Source organism: Ovis aries, chromosome 3 (genome assembly GCF_016772045.2).
Source record: "Ovis aries strain OAR_USU_Benz2616 breed Rambouillet chromosome 3, ARS-UI_Ramb_v3.0, whole genome shotgun sequence".
Classification (NCBI taxonomy): domain Eukaryota; kingdom Metazoa; phylum Chordata; class Mammalia; order Artiodactyla; family Bovidae; genus Ovis; species Ovis aries.
This window is the reverse complement of record NC_056056.1, coordinates 194,364,356-194,384,814: the sequence shown is the minus strand read 5'-3', so window position 1 is coordinate 194,384,814 and position 20,459 is coordinate 194,364,356. Positions and strand designations below refer to the sequence as shown.

Below are 20,459 nucleotides of genomic sequence, written 5' to 3'. Positions count from 1 at the left end.
TACCACACAATTGCACTCATCTCACACACTAGTAAAGTAATGCTCAAAATTCTCCAAGCCAGGCTTCAACAGTACGTGAACTGTGAAGTTCCAGATGCTCAAGCTGGTTTTAGAAAAGGCAGAGGAACCGGAGATCAAATTGCCAACATCCATTGGATCACCAAAAAAGCAAGAGAGTTCCAGGGAAATATCTATTTCTGCTTTATTGACTATGCCAAAGCCTTTGACTGTGTGGATCACAATAAACTGTGGAAAATTCTGAAAGAGATGGGAATACTAGACCACCTGACCTGCCTCTTGAGAAATCTGTATGCGGGTCAGGAAGCAACAGTTAGAACTGGACATAGAACAACAGACTGGGGTCAAATAGGGAAAGGAGTATATCAAGGCTGTATATTGTCACCCTGCTTATTTAACTTATATGTAGAATACATTATGCAAAATTCTGGGCTGGATGAAACACAAGCTGGAATCAAGATTGTCGGGAGAAATATCAATAACCTCAGATATGCAGATGACACCACCCTTTGGCAGAAAGTGAAGAAGAACTAAAGAGCCTCTTGATGAAAGTCAAAGAGGACAGTGAAAAAGTTGGCTCAAAGCTCAACATTCAGAAAACTAAAATCATGGCATCCAGTACCATCACCTCATGTCAAATAGATGGGGAAACAGTGGAAACAGTGACAGACTTTATTTTTTTCAGGCTCCAAAATCATTGCAGATGGTGACTGCAACCATGAAATTAAAAGATGCTTACTCCTTGGAAGAAAAGTTATGACCAACCTAGACAGCATATTAAAAAGCAGAGATGTTACTTTGCCAACAAAGGTCCATCTAGTCAAGGCTATGGTTTTTCCAGCAGTCGTGTATGGATATGAGAGTTGGACTATAAATAAAGCTGAGTGCCGAAGAATTGATGCTTTGAACTGTGGTGTTGGAGAAGACTTCTGAGAGTCCCTTGGACTGCAAGGAGATCCAACCAGTCCATCCTAAAAGAGATCAGTACTGGGTGTTCATTGGAAGGACTGATGTTGAAACTTCAATATTTTGGCCACCTGATGCAAAAAGCTGACTCAATTGAAAAGACCCTGATGTTGGGAAAGATTGAAGGCAGGAGGAGAAGGGGACGACAGAGGATGAGATGGTTGGATGGCATCACGGACTCAATGGACATGAGTTTGAGTAAACTCTGGGAGCTGGTGATGGACAAGGAGACCTGGTGTGCTCCAATCCATGGGGTCCAAAGAGTCCAACATGACTGAGCAACTGAACTAAACTGTACTGAATCCTTTGTTGTTTAGTTGCTCAGCCGTGTCCAACTCTGCCATCCCCATGGATTGCAGCATGCCAGGCTTCCTTGTCCTTCACCATTTCTGGCAGCTTATTCAACCTCATGTCCATTGAGCTGGTGATGCCATCCAACATCTCATCCTCCATCACCCCCTTCTCCTCATGCCCTCAATATTTCCCAACATCAAGGTCTTTTCCAACGAGTCAGCTCTTTGCATCAGGTGGCCAAAGTATTGGAGCTTCAGCTTTTGTATCAGTCCTTCAAATGAATATTCAAGTTTAATTTCCCTTAGGATTGACTGGTTTGATCTCCTTGCTGTCCAAGGAACTCTCAGGGTCTTCTCCAGCACCACAGTTCAAGAGCATCAGTTTGTCAGTGCTCAGCCTTTTTTATTGCCCATAGCTTTACTCAAAATATGAACCTTTGCAGGCGAAGTAATGTCTCTGCTTTTTAATACTCTGTCTAGGTTTGTCATTGCTTTTCTTCCAAGGAGCAAAACTAATCCTTGCATCTCCTTATAACTAGAAAAGCACTAAATCCTTTCACGGTGACATCAGCTCCTCGTCATGATTCTGTTTAACTCCCCCTTCAGCAAAATCATATACATTGACCTTCCCCCACTACATCTTTGGAGCAGTTTCTCAGAGGTATTTGAGGTGCTGTTTTCTGGGCTGCTGTCCTCATTTTTCCCTCAAATAAAACTTAACGCACAACTCTCACATTGTGCATTTTTTTAGTCAACAAGCAGGACAACATAAGTATCATTTGACACCATATAGCATAGATTTACAGAGAAGGCAATGGCACCCCACTCCAGTACTCTTGCCTGGAAAATCCATGGACGGAGGAGCCTGGTAGGCTGCAGTCCATGGGGTCGCTAAGAGTCGACAGGGCTGAGCAACTTCACTTTCACTTTTCACTTTCTTCCATTGGGGAAGGAAATGGCAACCCACTCCTGTGTTCTTGCCTGGAGAATCCCAGGGAGGGGGGAGCCTGGTGGGCTGCCATCTATGGGGTCGCACAGAGTCGGACACGACTGAAGTGACTTAGCAGCAGCAGCAGCATAGATTTAAAACACATTTCTGAGACTGTTAGGTGGCTGAAGTGGTACAGAATCTGCCTGCAATGTAGGAGATGTGGGTTTGATACATGGGTCAGGAAGATCTCCTGGAGCAGAAAATGGCATCCTACCTCAGTATTCTTGTCTGGGAAATTCCATGGACAGAGGAACCTGGCAGACTATTATTCATGGGGTTGGACACAATTGAGTGACTAAATAACGACCATCTTTACACTATGCGTGGCAATCTGTTAACAACATAGTTTTAAAACTATATAACAACATAAAAAATGTTTGGAGAAAAGTAAGTCATAACCTAGTATTCTAACACAGAAACTTGTGTTCTATTTTCATAAGCAAATATTGTATATAAGAACAATTTTGTTTCTTTTATTTTATTTATCACTAATTTGTATCTTCTGGTGTTTGACTCCTTTCAAAATTTTTATAATCAGAAAGATAATCAGTAAACAAGACATTTTGAAAATTAAAAATACATGATTGTCAAAGTTTTTTCAATTGTGAGCACACATAAATTTGGTCAAAATAGAGATTATTTTTAAAGACGTTTAAAAAATCTTTTACTTTTTAAAAATGTTATACAAAGCCCATGCATTCATATTATCCTCACCTGGCATTCATCTTTGTGCTCAATTATCCCTCATTTGTTCCCCATACATGATCCTTTCCACATCGTGCATGACTGTGAATGTGATTTGTATTTGTTTATTTCTCTATCTCTTAAGACTAAGCTTTCATCGTCTCTCAACTGGAACACCGCCTAGTCTCCCAACAGATGTTCTATTTTCACTCTTGCCACTCTCTGAGCCATTCCATACACAGCAGTCAGGCTGATGTTTTAAAGATGAAGAAGAAAGCAAGTCGCAGCCCTGCTTGGACCCCTTCAATAGCTTCAGATTGCTCTCTGAATAAATCCAAGTCTTAAACTCAGCCTCTGAGCCCTGCATCTTCAAGCTTCCACTATGTCTTCGGCATCTTTCCACCCCTCGCTCATCCTTCCCTTGGATTTGCACATGCTGCTTCTCTTTTTCCCAGCACTCTCTTCTTGGTTCTGTCTCACGGTTTAGGATTCAACCTAAATGCCGCCATTTTTCTTTCTCTCACCACCATATCCATTCTCTCCACAGTACTTATCATTTGTAATTGCATATATACTTATTCACTTGCCTGTCTTTGTTTCCTCCCCAGGCTCTAAGCTGCATGAGATCAGGACCTTTGCTTTGCTAGAACATTCCCTTTCACAGAACAGGCCCTTGATCAATCCTGACTGAATCAATGAATGAGTGGAATGTACAGTAGGACAGTTTTTCTCAAAAGCTTGCAGATAGCCACAGAAGAGATCTGTTTTTCAACTCATGTTCTGATTCAGTAGATCTGGGATCTGGCCTGAGATTTGGTGTTTCTGACAAACTCTTTCAGTTCAGTTCAGTCGCTCAGTCATGTCTGACTCTTTGCGATCCCATGAATCACAGCACGCCAGGCCTCCCTGTCCATCACCAACTCCCGGAGTTCACTCAGACTCACATCCATAGAGTCGGTGATGCCATCCAGCCATCTCAACCTCTGTCGTCCCCTTTCCCTCCTGCCCCCAATCCCTCCCAGCATCAAAGTCTTTTCCAATGCTCAACTCTTGGGTGATGTCAAAGCTGCCAGTGCCTTATTCACATTTTGACTAGCAAGGTCAGAGGGATTATAAAGATGAGTGATAGTGGTGTTTGTCCTTATGATCTGGTAAAGAAGTTGCCTCAGAAAAATTATCTAAAACACCACAACTACCATGACTTTCATTGGTACAGGAAACTGTTTGAAACTGGTGTCAATGTTGACCTTACCCCGCCAGTACACAAAACCAACATAAAGAAATGTCTAGCTATAATAAAATCATTCAGAGTTATAATAAAACAAAAAATTTACAAGAAGCAATTGGTAATTCAGTCTATAGGAATAGAGATGCTTTTTTCACAAAGCGATAAATATCATGGGACAGACAGATGGAAATTTGAATTTCATTTTGCCCTTGAGTAGTTGTGCAGCCTTAAGTAATGTATATTCTCTGGATCTCAGTCTCATCACTCATCAATCAGGGCAAATGATATCCACCTTAGAGGTGAGCAGATGAAGTGGATCTCTCATATCAGTTAAATAACTGTGCCTAATATCTGGTAGTCCTTATTAGGCTCCTGTCCCTTTCTTAGGTAGAACATTTTCCTTATAACATTAATTTCCCAGGGGGAGAGAGAATCAATTTTTGAGTGTATGTTTGACACATTTACCATCTCAGAGGGAAAAAAAAATTTAGGAAAACAAATAACTAGGTAGGTTAAAAGCAAGCATTTTGGTTTAAATGAACACTACACTGTGAATTAGAAAAGCAAAGATCTGGTCCAGGATTCAACACAAACTAAATGTGAGACATCAGACATATTATTTGACACCCCTGGGCCTCTGTATTATTTCTAAATCATTGTATGAGCATACATGCCTGCTCAGTTGCGTCCAACTCTTTGTGACCCCACCGATTGCAGCCCACAGTCCGTGTCCGTGGAATTTTCCAAGAATACTGGGGTGGGTTGCCATTTCCCGCTCCAGCGGATCTTCCTGACACAGGGATCAAAACCACATCTCCTGAGTCTCCTGCATTGGCATGCAGACTCTACCACTGTACCAGTTGAGAATCTCCAACAGTTTTTAGCAAAGAATTGGTAAAAAAAAAAAAAAGAAAAGGTGATTAAAAATATCAACAAATATACGTATTTGCAAAGAATGAAGCTAGGGACATTGAAGCATCTACTTGAATTCAAATAACCCCAAGGGCTTAATTCCATGGATATTCAATAGTATATTAAGGTATAAAGGCAAGGTATATAGAAAAAAAGACACAGAAGAGGATTGAAAGCCATTTATAATGAAGCAGGGGGGTTTGAAGCATAAAAGCAATCATTTCCAATACACAAATTCATTTGTCAGCATTTAAATAGAGACAGATAACTTCACAACCCTAGTCGAGCAGTTTTTTCACTCACTTTTTTCATTATTGCATAGAAATATTATAATTATTTTTAAAAATTTATTTTCTCCAAATTGTTCCTGTTTTCTGTATTTCTAAGACATATTTAAGTTAATATTCTAAGTTATGACAACTTAAGAACATATATAACAACTAAAATTCTGTCAGTGAAAATTGGCATGTCTGTATAATCTAGAAAAGATGGAAGTTTTCCAAATAAATTTTAAGTTCTCTGATTTCATATATTTCTTTAAAACTGAGTAATATAGTCTGAGGGTGTTTATGAAGATCTTAGGAGGAAATAAACTGTTTTCCAATCTTTGTTCTAGTTACCAATGAATCTGAAATTTCAGTATTTTTTTTTTTAAATTCTGAAAGGGAATGTAAAAATCACATGATTTAGAAGGCTAATGATTTCCCGTAAGAAAATAACCAACATATTTTACAAAGTGTACATGATGATCTGGGGCTTCCCAAGCGGCACAATGGTAAAGTATCTGCCTGCCAGTGTGGAAGACAGAAAGAGATGGGGGTTCAATCCCTAGGTCCGGAAGACCCCCTGGAGGAGGGAATGGCAACCCATTCCAGTATTCTTGCCTGGAAAATTGCATGGAAGAGGAGCCTGGTGGGCTACAGTCCATGGGGTTGCAAAGAGTCGGACACGACTGAACATGCCACACACACTACTAGAAACTTCTCTTTAATCCTTGAAAATTCACTCTGGTATTTTACAAAGATGGCAAATTCAAACTTCTGCTGTGTGTGACACACCATTAACTCCACCAAGATACGTTGTATCTGCTAAGTTAACATTTGCTGATGTGTTAGTATAATGACCCACCTGCTATTCCTATCTATAAGGCTCTTTCTCTCTGTAGGGATGGAAATTAATGACAGAGCCTCTCTGAACTGTCTGATGTCAGAGCTAGAAAAAGTGTGAAGTGTATATATGAGCTGGACTACTGGCTAGCAGGTTGTGGGGTAAATGTTCCAGTGGATGCAAGCTTGGGGATTTTTGTGAAGCTTCCTTGCTAACAAAGGCATTTTCTGATATTGCTGACACTGAGACACTAAAAGGTAAGGAATTTTCTGTGTCTAGAATACTATTATTTATTTAGCATTAGAACAAATTTGGGATTAAATGTATGGCTTATTTCAAAGGAAGACTAAAGAGATAATGTATAATGATATCAATTTTCTAGATTGTTTTTAGAAGGAAACTGGGTAAAGGAAAATTTTGAAAATATTTGAAAATTGCATGAGCAGTCTGAGCTGTATCAATAAAATTATGATCCTTGGAAATTATGTTTTTAAAAGATGTTTTAAAGTAGGCTCTAGTTTAATATGTCATTAAACAAAGCTACAATAGATTTCTTGATTTTAGAGCTGAATTATTCTTTTCAGAAAATTTGAGAAGCAATGGGCATTTTGAAGCTGCCGGTGGTTCTCACTGTGCTCTTCATTGCGTTAAACCATCTGGAAGGTGGTGGTAAACCCACTAAAAGGTTAGTAACTTGAAAATCCTAGTTTCTTTTGAAAGTATGAAAAAATTATAATCAAATACTGCTATGTAATTAACAGCCCTTGTGCCATTAGATTTACAAGTCATATTTAAAAATAGAACATTAAGCTCTTCCACTGTTTCTTAAATTATATGTTCTTTAAAGAATAAAGTCAGTCTGATAAATCTCTCTGATGAAACTTCTGACAGACAGGAATGGATATTTTCAGCTTTGCCAAGAAATATGCTATTGGAACTTAAAGGAGCAGATCCAGAACACGAAGCAAGAAAACCCAAAAGGTAGTAACTTCTACTCTACTAATCCGATTCTCAAGCAAACTAGGAGAAACTCAAAGTATATATTTTATATGAGGTGGAATTTTGCTGTGTGCTTATATAGACATTTTTCTCAGCTCTGGCAATATCCTGAACTTTCACATCTCTTTCTGGAAATCTAACTAGGAAATAATCAAGTGGCAAATTAAATCTGGTAAGAAGTTAAATTTAGAAGATCCAGTTAAAAAGCCATTAGTCTTTAGGGGATTCTTTCTATATTGCTAACTGCTCTGCTAATGAAACAGAATTATAATTAAAATATTATTCTTCATGAGAATATTTCCAATATGCTGTAAATATAAAATAATATTTCTTGAAAATGTTTTCAATAAGTAGCATGTGCATCAGGATTTTTTTTTTAAAAAAAAGCTTATTTTGAAAGGTGTCATTTTATTTGAATGGTAATTTTAAGAAATTTTTAAAATTGTGAAGGGTGAAAATGTTTGCAGTATTTACAGCTTTCAAGTGGAAAGCCTTTAAAACTGTTATTATCCATTTATTAAAAGAGTCTTAAGTCCATAGGTATACATATATTCCCTCCTTTTTGAAACTCCCTCCCATCTGCCTCCCCATCCCAGCCCTGTAAGCTGATTCATGTTGAGGTTTGACAGAAAACAGCAAAATTCTGTAAAGCAATTATCCTCCAGTAAAAAATAAATTTATTTTAAAATGCTATATTTAAAAAGTCTTAAGTCCAAATTCATGTATATGTCATAAATAATATGATTTGCTTGTGTCTAAATTGGTTTTGATTCCATATGGTTTTATAAAACTGAATTTAAACTCTCTTGAAGACCAAGGAGAATAAGTTTATTCATGAAAAATCTTTGCTTTAAGTCATGTTAGAACTCTTCCCATAGAATTATCGGCATTTTGTCTCTTTTCTTTCTGCGTGTTTTTTGTTGAGGTGGAGGTCCTTTGGTGATACATAAAGGTTTCTAAAGCACCTATGTGTAATGGATTGTACACATAGTTTTTTTCCCTTTCCTTTCAAGGCTTACCTAGTTTATGGGACATTCTTCTCAGAACTGACTGTAGCGTTCAATTGGTTTTCTCCTGGATAAAAGCAATTTTAAACCTGCCACGAAGTTTCTGGTAAACTAGCAGAACATTTGAACAATGACAGAAAAATTAGTGATATTATGTCTATTTCTGTAATATTCTGTAGTATTTGTCTATATCTTGATCTTTTCTTTCATTAGATATATTCATCTGCTAAATATTTTTACCCAATATGTTTTTAAGGAAATTCATTAATTATGTGGTGAATTTCACTGAGAAATAGAATAACAATGTTATTTATTAACGATTATATTTTCATGCTGGTCTCACAACCTTTTTGAATTACTAGAAATATTTATAAGACATTCATCAATTACTTTTCACGAAATTGAATTTCCCGGAATCAGTATATTTGGTCAGTTTTTTGAGGAGAAAGAGAGAATTTAACATTTTGAGCCATTCAACCATATAATATTCTATAAAGCTCATAGAAAGCTGAGAAAGCCTATGTAGAAAATATCTCAAACTATGAACACCTTAAAAAAATAAAGCTGATGAAGATTTATTCTTCAGTATTGTTTTTTCACAAAAATCAGTCATCTCATCTGAGATCTTTTTCAACTTTTATACTTGCATGGGATGGGATTAAGAAGTAACAGACTTTACAAACTATACCAAAACATGGTTATGTCACTTGACACTCATGAGTGAGGCAGAAAGATCCCACACTTGCCCACCAACTTTTTAAGACTCAGTAGTAAATAAGGTTCAGTGGTATCTGCCTGGCAGATAGTAAGAGAGCAACCAAAAGGATAATTACATGAGATTCAAGCTAGAGTCACTGAACGCTCCCTTTAGAAACTCACACACCTCTACAGACAACTATTCAGAGCTGGGATAAGGGACCCATTTAAAAACTGTTTCATAAGCCCCTGAAACTGAGATGTTTTTAAAGAAAGACAACATAAGTGTTACAATTTGGCCTATAATTATCACTGTTTATATTCTCTTCTTATTGAAGTATAATTGATTTACAATGTTGTGTTACTTTTTCATGTATAGCAAAGTGATTCAGTTTATATATACATATATATGTATTCTCTCTATATATGCTTTTCTTTTTTGTGTTCTTTTCCATTATGGTTTATTACAGGATATTAAACTTATTTATGAAACAGAAACAGATTCAGACATAGAAAGCAATCTTACATTGTGAGTGAGGGATAAACTGGTTTGAGATTAGCAGATACACGCTACTATATACAAAATAGATAAACAACCAAGTCCTACTGTATAGCACAGGCAACTATATTCAAGATTCTATAATAAGTTATCTTAAAGCCAAGAATTTCCATGTGTGTGAATGGTCATAGCTTTAAACTAGTGTTTGTTATTAGCTGGTGGGTAGGCTGGTAGGCCATGTCTGGCTGGTAGTCAATGAGGGAAAATACAGAAAAGTTGGGGTGTTGGGCCTTTCACTAACCAACTTAGTCAACTTTCTTCATCTTAATGATAATTTAGGGTATATCCTGACTATCACATTTACATAAAAATTCCTATTTGGGAAAGCAGTTTCACAGGTATGAAACCAAAAAACATAAAAGTTCTTCATATTTCTTTAAAGTAGAATCATGATCCTCCTAGTTAACTCAAATTAGAGAATATTTTAGTTAGAATAATTTTAAATCCTATTACAGACCTTGAGGCCAATTATCAAACATTCACCAATTATCACTGAGCACAAAGAGTATTTCACATTCTGTTCAAGGCATTCACCAAATATATCCTGGAAAAGAAATCCCTTTGAACCTTCTCAATTTGACCCACGTTTCTTTTATTACTTTAAATTTACTAGTTTGAAGTGTTTGGGTCAAATTCTGATTACTACTGTTTTTCAGGAAAAGTTTATCACCTTTTAGAACTGAATGTTCAGTGTATGAATTGCTGGTTCAGTCTTTATAGGAGCATTAAACCGTTCTTTGAAAATGCACATTGGCCATGCTTACCACACATGAAAAAGAAAGAGTTAAACAGATAATATGAATAAGACTGATATATAAGCCAGGGAGTTAGGCTTCTGTGGGCTTCCCTCGTGGCTCAGTCGATAAAGAATCCTCTTGCAGTGTAAGAGACCTGGGTTCAATCCCTGGCCCTGGCGAAGGGAATGGCAACACACTCCAATATTCTTGCCTGGAGATTCCATGGACAGAGGAGCCTAGTGGGCTACAACCCGTGGGGTTGCAGAGTCAGACATGACTGAATGACTAACATAAACAAATTAAGCTTCTAGGTGTGTTTCCTTTGCTTGAGGAATTGGTTTGTCAGCATATACTCACACTCAACAGATACTCAGTTCATGTAATTCTGTAAGAAAAATTTTCTGTGGAGAATATCTGAGAGTATAAACCATAAAGTTTCACACGAGTTTTTAAAATATTTACTCTTAGGCTATCTCTATACAAAGATACAGACAATGAAGTACTTCCCATACAAAATAAACACATTGAGATAAAAGCCATCGCATAGTGCTTCAAATTATGTATATACACTGGCTTCTGGACATTGAGTTTTTAGCCTCCTACCAGTATCTCTCTTCCACTTTACACTTAATCAAAATTTAACCAAGATTTTGGTTTTTACAGGAGCTGAAATTTCCCTAGAACTCCTAATAATCAGCAAAAAAGCAATCATTGCGTCTATTTCCAGTACACTAAAACAAAAGATGGTACAAAAATATAGGATTGATATAAATAAATTCTATAAATACTAAGAAGTTAAGATACAAATGAATTATTTACAGTTATCATTTATGACTTATCCATAATATTATTATGCAACTTTTCCAGGTGAGTGAAGGAACATGATGAATATTAATACCATGGACACAAAAAGCCTTTTGGTTTTAACATTTAACCTATCATTAAAATTGTTGAAAATATAGGAACATAGTACATAGCAGGGACATAGTAATCTTCATGTATTTATGCTAATAGTAATAGAATTCCCACACTACAGTAGTTAGAGTGCCTGAATAGGTGATAAGTTTTATTCCCTTGAAATAATACCTGACATCTCTCAACACTGTCAATTCAGTGAAATCAGGAAACTTAACAAAAATTAACTAACACTGCTTAATTCTTGTTTGAAAGGTATGAGAAATAAATATATATATATTCACATATTCCAGATTACATGCATAATTTCCAATTCAAGACCTTTTTTATAAATTTGGGAACTAGATTGGTGGTGACGGTTTAGTCACTAAGTCGTGTCCAACTCTTGAGACCCCATGGACTGTAGCCTGCCAGACTCCTCTGTCCATGGGATTCTCCAGGCAGGAATACTGGAGTGGATTGCCCTTTCCTTCTCCAGGGGATCTTCCCAACCCAGGGATCAAACCCAGGTCTCCTGCATTGCAGGCAGATTCTTTACCAACTGAGCTATGAAGGAAATAGATTAATCAACATTTAAAAGAATATAAGACAAAAAAACTTTTATTATCATTATCTGGAATATATTCTGAATTGCCAAAGAAAAAGACTACACTGGGAAATTCAACCTTAACTATAATGGAGGGTTTGCTATCTGATTTCTGAGCTGCATCTTCAAGGTGTCCAGAAACTCGATCAAATCATCCAAGTATTTTGCAAACCAAAACACTGAGTTACTGACGTGAAGACGTTTCCTTTCATTTTCATCAACATGAGATATTTGATGTCACAGAGATAGTTGTATCCAATCCTAACTCTAAGTTTCTAACCTTTCCTATTTGTTCAGTGTCACCAGTCATCAGATGGAAAAGCGGAAATGCGGCACTGCCACTTGCGCGACTCAACGCCTGGCAAATTTTTTAGCTCCATCCGGCAACAAACTTGGCGCCGTTTTCTCACCTAGGAAGATGGGATCCAATACACACGGCAAGAGGAAAAAAGTTGAGATCTTAAAGAGAAAGCCACTGAGTTACTTAGCCATTTAGAGGTCCGTGGTCCTCTCCAGCTCTTATTGCTTTAATGTATTATATAACTACTCCAGTGATTTCCTTTGTTATTTAACAGTACCTCTTCCGATACTAGAATAAATATATGAATCTCTGCATCCCATGTTTGTTGCTAACGCATATAAAATGCCATGTTAAGAATTGCTTACATTAATACTGATTAAGATCCCGTAATAAAAAGGCAGTGTCTTTCAAAATGAAATGTTCTTGCTGTAGTGTTTATTTTTAAAATACTTATTAAAGGTTGTTTCTTTTGCCTGTATCTTTATGACCTACCTGAGTTTGAGAAAATGGTTGTTGGAAACCTCATAAATTGATAAACTTGATACTTGATCATTGAAACTTGATAAACTCGATAAATTATTAGACAGCTAAAAATAAAGTTATGATTATAAACATTAGAAAACTAGCAATTGTAAGTATCCTTGTTAAGCAATCGTTTTTGCATTAGATTTCTGAAATGATGTAAAATGCTATTTTAAAAAATAAAAGCCGACTGCTGACTCAGTCAAAATATTTTTTTAACTCTGTTTTTTGTTGCATTTGCTGGTATGAAGAGTTTACTTACAAAATAAATTAAAGCATTCTCCTAACTCAGTCAAAATACTCTTTTTATAATTCTGGTTTTTGTTGTACTTGCTGGTACTAAGAAGTTGCTTCAAAATTTAAAAAGAAATGTTTTTGTACACACTGCTATATTTAAGATGGGTAACTAACAAGGACCTACTGTATAGCACATGGAACTCTGCTCAATATTATGTGGTAGCCTGGATGGGAGGGGAGTTTGGAGGAAAACTGATACATATATATGAATGGCTGAGTCCCTTCGCTGTTCACCTGAAACTGTCACAACATTGTTAATCGGCTATACCCCAAAACAAAATTAGAAGTTTGAAAGTAAATAACTAAGACAAAAAAAAGAAACAATGTCCCTGAGAGTTTTATTGTCTGCTATTATCAGTGAGCTTATATTAAATGTATATGCCCTTTATTCTGTTTAAGTGGCTTACAGCAAATCTTAGCCACATTTTTATACAGAGTACTACAAAATCAATATTTATTCCTATTAATTCTGTCTTCATTTAAAAGACTATAGATTTCTGGAAATTATGTACTGTATAGCAACTTATTGTCTTTGTTTTATTAATTGGACTTTTCTGGCAGAGGTTCCATGTGTGTGATGCCCTCCCTGACTGTTTTTGAAGGAACATGCGAGGGCACCCCACTCCAGTACTCTTGCCTGGAAAATCCCATGGACGGAGGAGCCTGGTAGGCTGCAGTTCATGGGGTCGCTGAGGGTCGGACACGACTGAGCGACTTCGCTTTCATTTTTCACTTTCATGCCTTGGAGAAGGGAATGGCAACCCACTCCAGTGTTGTTGCCTGGAGAATCCCAGGGACGGGGGAGCCTGATGGGCTGCCATCTATGGGGTCGCACAGAGTCGAACACGACTGACGTGACTTAGCAGCAGCAGCAGCAGTACTAGAAATGAAATGAAATATTTTGCTCTAAGTCAAATTCCTACAGGGTATCTGCTTTTCCCTGACTGGGAGTTCCATAATTTTGGAAGCATCATTAACTCATATCAATGGCTATTATGCTGCATTATGCATTGCTCAGGGCTCAGCTTTTATTTTTAAAAACTGAAAAAAAAAAAAAAGCAGCATTTCAGTCTTAGTGAGAATCCAGCTCACTGACTTAACTGCTACATTAAAATTGCTCCTCATAAAATTTACCTTAGATTATCATCTTTAGAGTTTGTTATTGTTGTTTGGTTGGTTGGTTTTTTCTCAGAGGGGAGGGTATAGAGAAAACAGATGTTAGTTATAATGATTTTATGTCATGAATCGCATACTGAAATAAATGAGTGATTGAATTCTATTTGTGATATTCAACTATTAGCCCCCTTTCAGAGTGGACATAAGCTCAACATTTTGAGAATTCCATGGACAGAGGAGCTTGGCAGGCTATGGTCCATAGGGTCTCAAAGAGTTGGACACCACTGAAGCAACTTAGCACACATGCAAGGTACAATTAAATTAATCTCTTAAACTTACTCAGTTAAAAATTTTCCCATAATAGTCTACATTAAATAACAGCATTGCATCTCACATCTATATCAACTCCCCAGTCAAGCCTGGTGGTCTGCAGACTATGGGGTCACAAAGAGTCGGATACAACTTCACTTTCACTTTCACTTTCAATCTATCTTTTAAGAGTTAATTAAATTTTAATGAGCTCATATAGTAATCAAGGACATTGTATATAACAGTACACAATTCCCAGGTATAAGACAAGAAGAATTAACATATAGTAACCTAATGACTTCTGGTGCTAAGGAATAGGATAGAGTTAGGGTTGCTATGTCGCTTCTCCAACCAGGAGACTTTTGAGAAGGAAAGAGTTTATTACATTGATACAATAAAAATAAATAGTTGATGTTATTATAAAGTTTACTCATTATGTTTATTAACAAAGTGAAACATTTGAGCACATTCAGCATTCTTTCCATCGTTGGTATTCATAGACCAATAGAAATCATAATATATAAAGGTTGGGAATGCCTTATGCCATGGAATGTAACAAATACTTCCCCTGGCCTCTCATAATTACCCTGTGAAAATAATTAATTTTTCTTTATTGATGTAACTGGTGATATCAACAGTAAATATTTGTGACTAAGCTTATTTCAACTCTTCTTATTGTGCCTGTAGTACATGAAATCATAGGTGCTACTGAGTAGCCTTCCAAATACTTATGTACATGCCACAAATTAAATTCTATTGAAGATTTAGAAATACAAATGATCCTATGTTCCCTGTTGCAATACTGACCCAGAACAAAGAATTTACTTTCTAAAACATCCAGAAATTCTCTTAAGCATTGTGAGAGAACATTCTGCAATAAGCCTCTTACTCCTCTGCAGCCTGAATATCATTGTTATTCAGTCACTAAGTCATGTCCAACTCTTAGAGACCCCATGGACTATAGCACACAAGGCTCCTCTGTCCTCCACTATCTCCTGAAGTTTGCTGAAATTCATGTCCATTGAATCAGTGACTCTATCTAACCATCTCATCCTCTGCCCCACCCCCTTCTCCTCTCTACCCTCAATATTTCCCAGCATTAGGGTCTTTCTTTTCCAATGAGTCAGTTCTTTGCATCAGGTAGCCAAAGTATTGGAGCTTTAGCTTTAGCAGTAGTCCTTCCAATGAATATTCAAGGTTGATTTCCTTTAGGACTGACTGGTTTAGTCAAACCAGTCAATCTTGAGTATCATTACCTGGTAATATTATGCTGAAATGAAAGAATCAGTTCAGTTCAGTTCAGTTGCTCAGTCGTGTTAAGAGTAGAAATGCCTGTGAGTCTAAACCTCCTTTGGCTGAGTGCAGGGAGAGCTTTTCATATAAAGTAGGAGAAAGTTTTCTTTTTCTACCCATTATCCTCCCTTTTACACACACATAACCCACAGTGATGGAAAAATCCATCTTCCTTACACTCACTGAATGTGTAATACACACTGTTAGTGTTCACCAACGTCCTCTTCTTCCTGAGCATACAAGGGTATGTAGTTCTCAGCTCCCTCATATTCAGGCGGTGCCATGAGGCTCATTCTGGCCAATGAAATATTAGCAGAAGTGATGTGTTTCGCACCTAGGCTGACACAATATGTTAAAAAATCTTTGAGAAAATTTTCAGTCTTTCTCTTTCCTTTGCTACTGCAGTTCCTGATGAGTGTCCTGCTAGCTGGGACTCTAAATGGCTTCATGGAGAAAAAGATTCCCTCTCATCTGTCTTGGACATGGAGTGTGACCAAGAAATAAACTTCTGTGACATTATTTACCGCCTACCAAAACACACACACACAAGAACCAAAATCAATCAGCTAGGTAACCTTCATGATACCTAACTTCCCTGTTAATACTTCTCTCCTGACTCCATGATATCTAATAGTAGCAGAACCATTCTTCCACTATAATTCAGCCTTGAATCTTAAAATTATCACCAAGTGCTCTAATTCCTTGTCCCACACATTCAAATTAGTCTTCAAGACACAGGTACTCTAAAGTACCTTCCTGTTACTAAGATACGTCCTCCTTTCTTCTCCTGGTGCCAGTAATATAGCTCCAGTCCTCTTTACTGCAAGCCAGGACTCCTGCAACAGGCTGCTGAAATAGTTCTCCAACTTCAATCGTTACTGCTATTCTATACATTGATACAGAACAAGTTCCAAATGCACATTTCTTACTGAATCAATCTTTCCATACAAATTTTTCAAAGCCTTGTCATTATCTACAAAAATACATAAATTATTTTTGCCTGACATTTAAGTCCTTTCACAAAATAACCCCTGTCCTCTTTTCCAGCTTCTCCCCACATCATTTCTTTTCCTATTCCTACGCTGAACCAAATTCTCTGGTTGCTTTAGTTTCTCTTTAACTGATATCATCACATTTCCTCTTATTTCCCAGGCTCTGGCTCATTCCTCCATTCCCTCCAAATTGAACAACTATCCCGTGGTGCAACCTCTTGAAGTCCTTCAATAACAAGGTCAAGAATCTTCCATCATTGCCCTACTGAATATGATTTCCCCACTCACTGAGCTCTCCTCACACTGTGAATATTCAAAAGAAGTTTGATATTAGAGTATTATATTATTAGTATTTTATTTTCATAAAATACTGCATTATAATTATATTACTGCTGCATTATGTGTGTGAATGACACAGTACTCTTCAATACTGCTAGGTTCCTAAGGACAAGAGACTGGAACTTAGTCATTTTCTATTCCACACATTACTTCACAATCAAGAAGTTAAGCCTATCTACATAATCTGGAGAAATTTGGACTACTTGAGCACTTCCCATATTCTGTTATTGATATTGTGCTGGCATATAGCTAAACAACCCCTCTTCTGAAAATAACTTGATATTTACCACCAACATCTTTTGGTTGACAACAAATGAAGCAACTGTGCTTTCTAAACATATCATAAAGATTATAGAACACATTCTATCCCAGTGGTGTTTTACCATGTAATTGATAAATTGCTGTGAAATGTATCTTCATTAACAGGTTTTCTTGATTTGAAATATGAAACCATTTATGAAATGAATACCATCTCCAAATAAACTAAATATTGTACTCTACAATATTAAATTCTATAGCATAATTATCAAAATAAAGATTCTAACTTTTCATAATAAGTAGGATTAAGTAAATTCCATAAATAAAGGGTTTTCTGGGGGAATGAGATAGGAGCAAATGGTCATGTTTCTCACTTTCTTGGAAAAACTGGAAAAATACTGTATGCTAGCATACATTCCTTCCCCTTGATTGATTCACAATGCAAGTTTAATTCATGAGCAAATTTTATAAACAAAATTCAAATCTTTGCCTATTGACAAACTCTGAAAATTAATTTTTGATCTTTTTTGTGACGACAAAGTGATATACGTTGGTCAGTCATCTACATGCTGCTCTTTATACATTCTGAGAAAGTTTCTGCTTTGAAACATCTATTAATAGAGCACAATGAGATATCAAAAAACACAGTGAGTCATAGTTCAGCGAAATTTTCAACAGAAGAAATAAAGACACATAATACACCTGAAATTCGTTTGTTATACTCAAACATGCCTTAATAATTAAACTTAAGAGTTATGGTCAAACAAGAGAGAAATGGATTAAGCAGTCATGGTAAGTATATTTATCAATTTAGAAGCCAAACAAATGCTTAGAGTTTACATATTGACAACCAAATGTTTTTCTGTGAAAAAACTTGTGAATGAGTTACAATAGCTTTATCATTTGGCTTACAATTAATATTCTTAAAGTTACAAAGATTGTCATACTCTATATTATCTGGAATTAGGAAAACTCTCAATTTCTTAGAAAATTAAATTATGCTGTGACAGTTATCACATAGCAACTAATATTAAGTTTCCTTTTTATACTTAGGGAGAAATCCTTTATTATACAGTGACTTTTTTCTGCTAAAGAAATCACTGAGTAACAAGATTCAGTGGAAAATTGCATTGTGCGTTCAAGGTCTGTTCTACTTCTGGGCGTCTTCTAATGGTTTGAGATACAACTTTGCTGGGATTAAGTAAACAATGGTAGCTTCTTCAAAAATTGCAGTCCAATTCTTCACCTCTTCTTTATTGTATAAGAGGTGTCAATAGCACTCTTGGTCATTTCAAATCTGTTATTTCTTCATGCAGCATCCCTAATGGCTCAGATGGTAAAGAATCTGCCTGCAATGCAGGAGATCCAGGTTCAATCCCTTTGTTGGGAAGAGTCCCTGGAGGAGAGAATAGCTACCCACTCCAGTATTCTTGCCTGGAGAATTCCATGGACAGAGGAACCTGGCAGGCTACAGTCCATGTGATCTCAAAGAGTCAGACACGACTGAGCGACTAACACTTTCACTTTCATTTCTTCATAATGACAAGTGTAGAAATGCTTATGAAGTAGGAAAAAAAAAAACAGTATGAACCAGAGATTTGAGTTTTGATGTATCATTATTGATCCAAAGTTTTTTGTATGTCTTAGGAAAGATACTATATTTCTCCTGGAATGGAGTAGAAAATCTTTTTCTTTCTCAGAGGAGGGAAACACCATTTTGCTGTTAGTTACCATGCTTTGGCGGAGAAGGCAATGGCAACCCACTCCAGTACTCTTGCCTGGAAAATCCCATGGACAGAGGAGCCTGGTAGGCTGCAGTCCATGGGGTCGCTAAGAGTCAGGCATGACTGAGTGACTTCACTTTCATGCATTGGAGAAGGAAATGGCAACCCACTCCAGTATTCTTGCCTGGAGGGACAGAGGAGCCTAGTGGGCTGCCGTCTATGGGGTTGCAGAGCCGGACATGATTGAAGCGACTTAGCAGCAGCAGCAGCAACCATGCTTTGGAAGATGAGAGATTTGTGTTTGTTCTACAGCAAAGCAGCTTGGGAGAACCAAGCGACAGCCAGTAACGGTGTATCCTAAATGTGTATGTAGCCTGGAGTCGCATAGACTTGGGTGACTATGATCAAGTTACTCTGGACTTCTGTCTCCTCTTGTGTGACATGAACAGAATAATAACTCAGAGATTGCCTGCTGCTGCTACTTTAGTCTCTCAGTCATGTCGGACTCTTTCTGACTCCATGGACTGTAGCCCACCAGCTCCTCTGTTCATGGGGATTCTCCAGGCAAGAATACTGGAGTGGGTTGCCATGCCCCTCTCAGGGGGATCTTCCCAACCTAGGGATCGAACCCAGGTCTCCCACATTGCAGGCGGATTCCTTACCATCTGAGCCACCAAAGAGATTGGCAGTGAGGAAGAAATGAGATTGTGTCAGTGATGAGAATAGCTAAGACTTTGGCTGCAAATTTGCCTTACAATAAATGCTGGTTCCCCCTTTCTCCTTGTAGAGGAAGGTCCCTCTTTCTCCCTGGGATGTGTTTCTCACAAGGGTCACCTTGCCACAGCACATGGCATTGGATCACACTTTGGAAGAGGGTGGTATCTGCCCACTGCAGAGCTCAGGAAGGTGTTTGAGGGAGCAGTTGATATATTCTTTTAATAATAGAGATTCTACCCTACCTTTGAATTCCCCTTTCTATTTTTCTATCTCACCTTGTACTTGGCAGGATTCCGATGGTACCTATTAATTTCTGAGCCCCAGTGCCTTCCCATTTAGAGCTTCATTTATGGTAGTCTCACTATGTGCCAGATGCTGTTTTAAACTCATTCAAATTCATATGCATTTACTCCTCATAAAACCCTGTGAAATGAAGTTATTTCCAATTATGAAATAAGCTGCGATGATGTAATGAACTGCACAGTGACTAAGTAATAATATATTGCACATTTGAAAGTTGATAAGAGGGTAGACTTTAAAAGTTCTCATCACAAGAAAATAATGTGTAACCATGTTTGGTGATGGATGTTGACTAGACTGATGGTGGTAGTCTTTATCAACATATATACAAATCAAATCACTACACTGGGAAAACCTGAAACCAATTTAAAGTTATATGCAGATGATTGTTCAATAAAAATACTATTATTGTCACCATCTTACAGATGAAGAAACTGAGGCTTTCTGACCTTGGGTAAATCATTGCACCCTCTTCTGCCTCAGTTTATACCAAATACAAACCAAGTCAACGGTGGAGCCAAGATATTAACCCAATTATTCATCATTTCATATGTTTGCTTAGTACCGCTTATGTGCCAGATACTCTTTAAAGT

General features: G+C 37.2%; 2 protein-coding genes across 5 annotated transcripts in view; one reads left to right on the top strand and one right to left on the bottom strand.

Moving 5' to 3' along the window:
- Positions 1-20,459, bottom strand: part of SLCO1A2 (solute carrier organic anion transporter family member 1A2) — a 115,582-nt gene that overhangs the window by 84,809 nt on the left and 10,314 nt on the right. The window lies entirely within an intron of this gene.
- IAPP (islet amyloid polypeptide) lies at positions 6,799-12,276 on the top strand. The gene is made up of 2 exons (XM_004006801.6): positions 6,799-6,884; positions 12,005-12,276. Exons 1-2 carry the CDS (start codon positions 6,799-6,801, stop codon positions 12,192-12,194), a joined length of 276 nt encoding a protein of 91 aa, XP_004006850.3. The 3' UTR covers positions 12,195-12,276.

What these genes read in the sequence shown, in the direction of transcription:
- IAPP (XM_004006801.6), top strand. Translation starts at nt 6,799, where the DNA reads ATGGGCATTTTGAAGCTGCCGGTGGTTCTCACTGTGCTCTTCATTGCG. An exon ending in GGTGGTAAACCCACTAAAAG is followed by an intron (nt 6,885 to 12,004) that starts GTTAGTAACTTG and finishes CAGTGTCACCAG; the next exon opens with TCATCAGATGGAAAAGCGGA.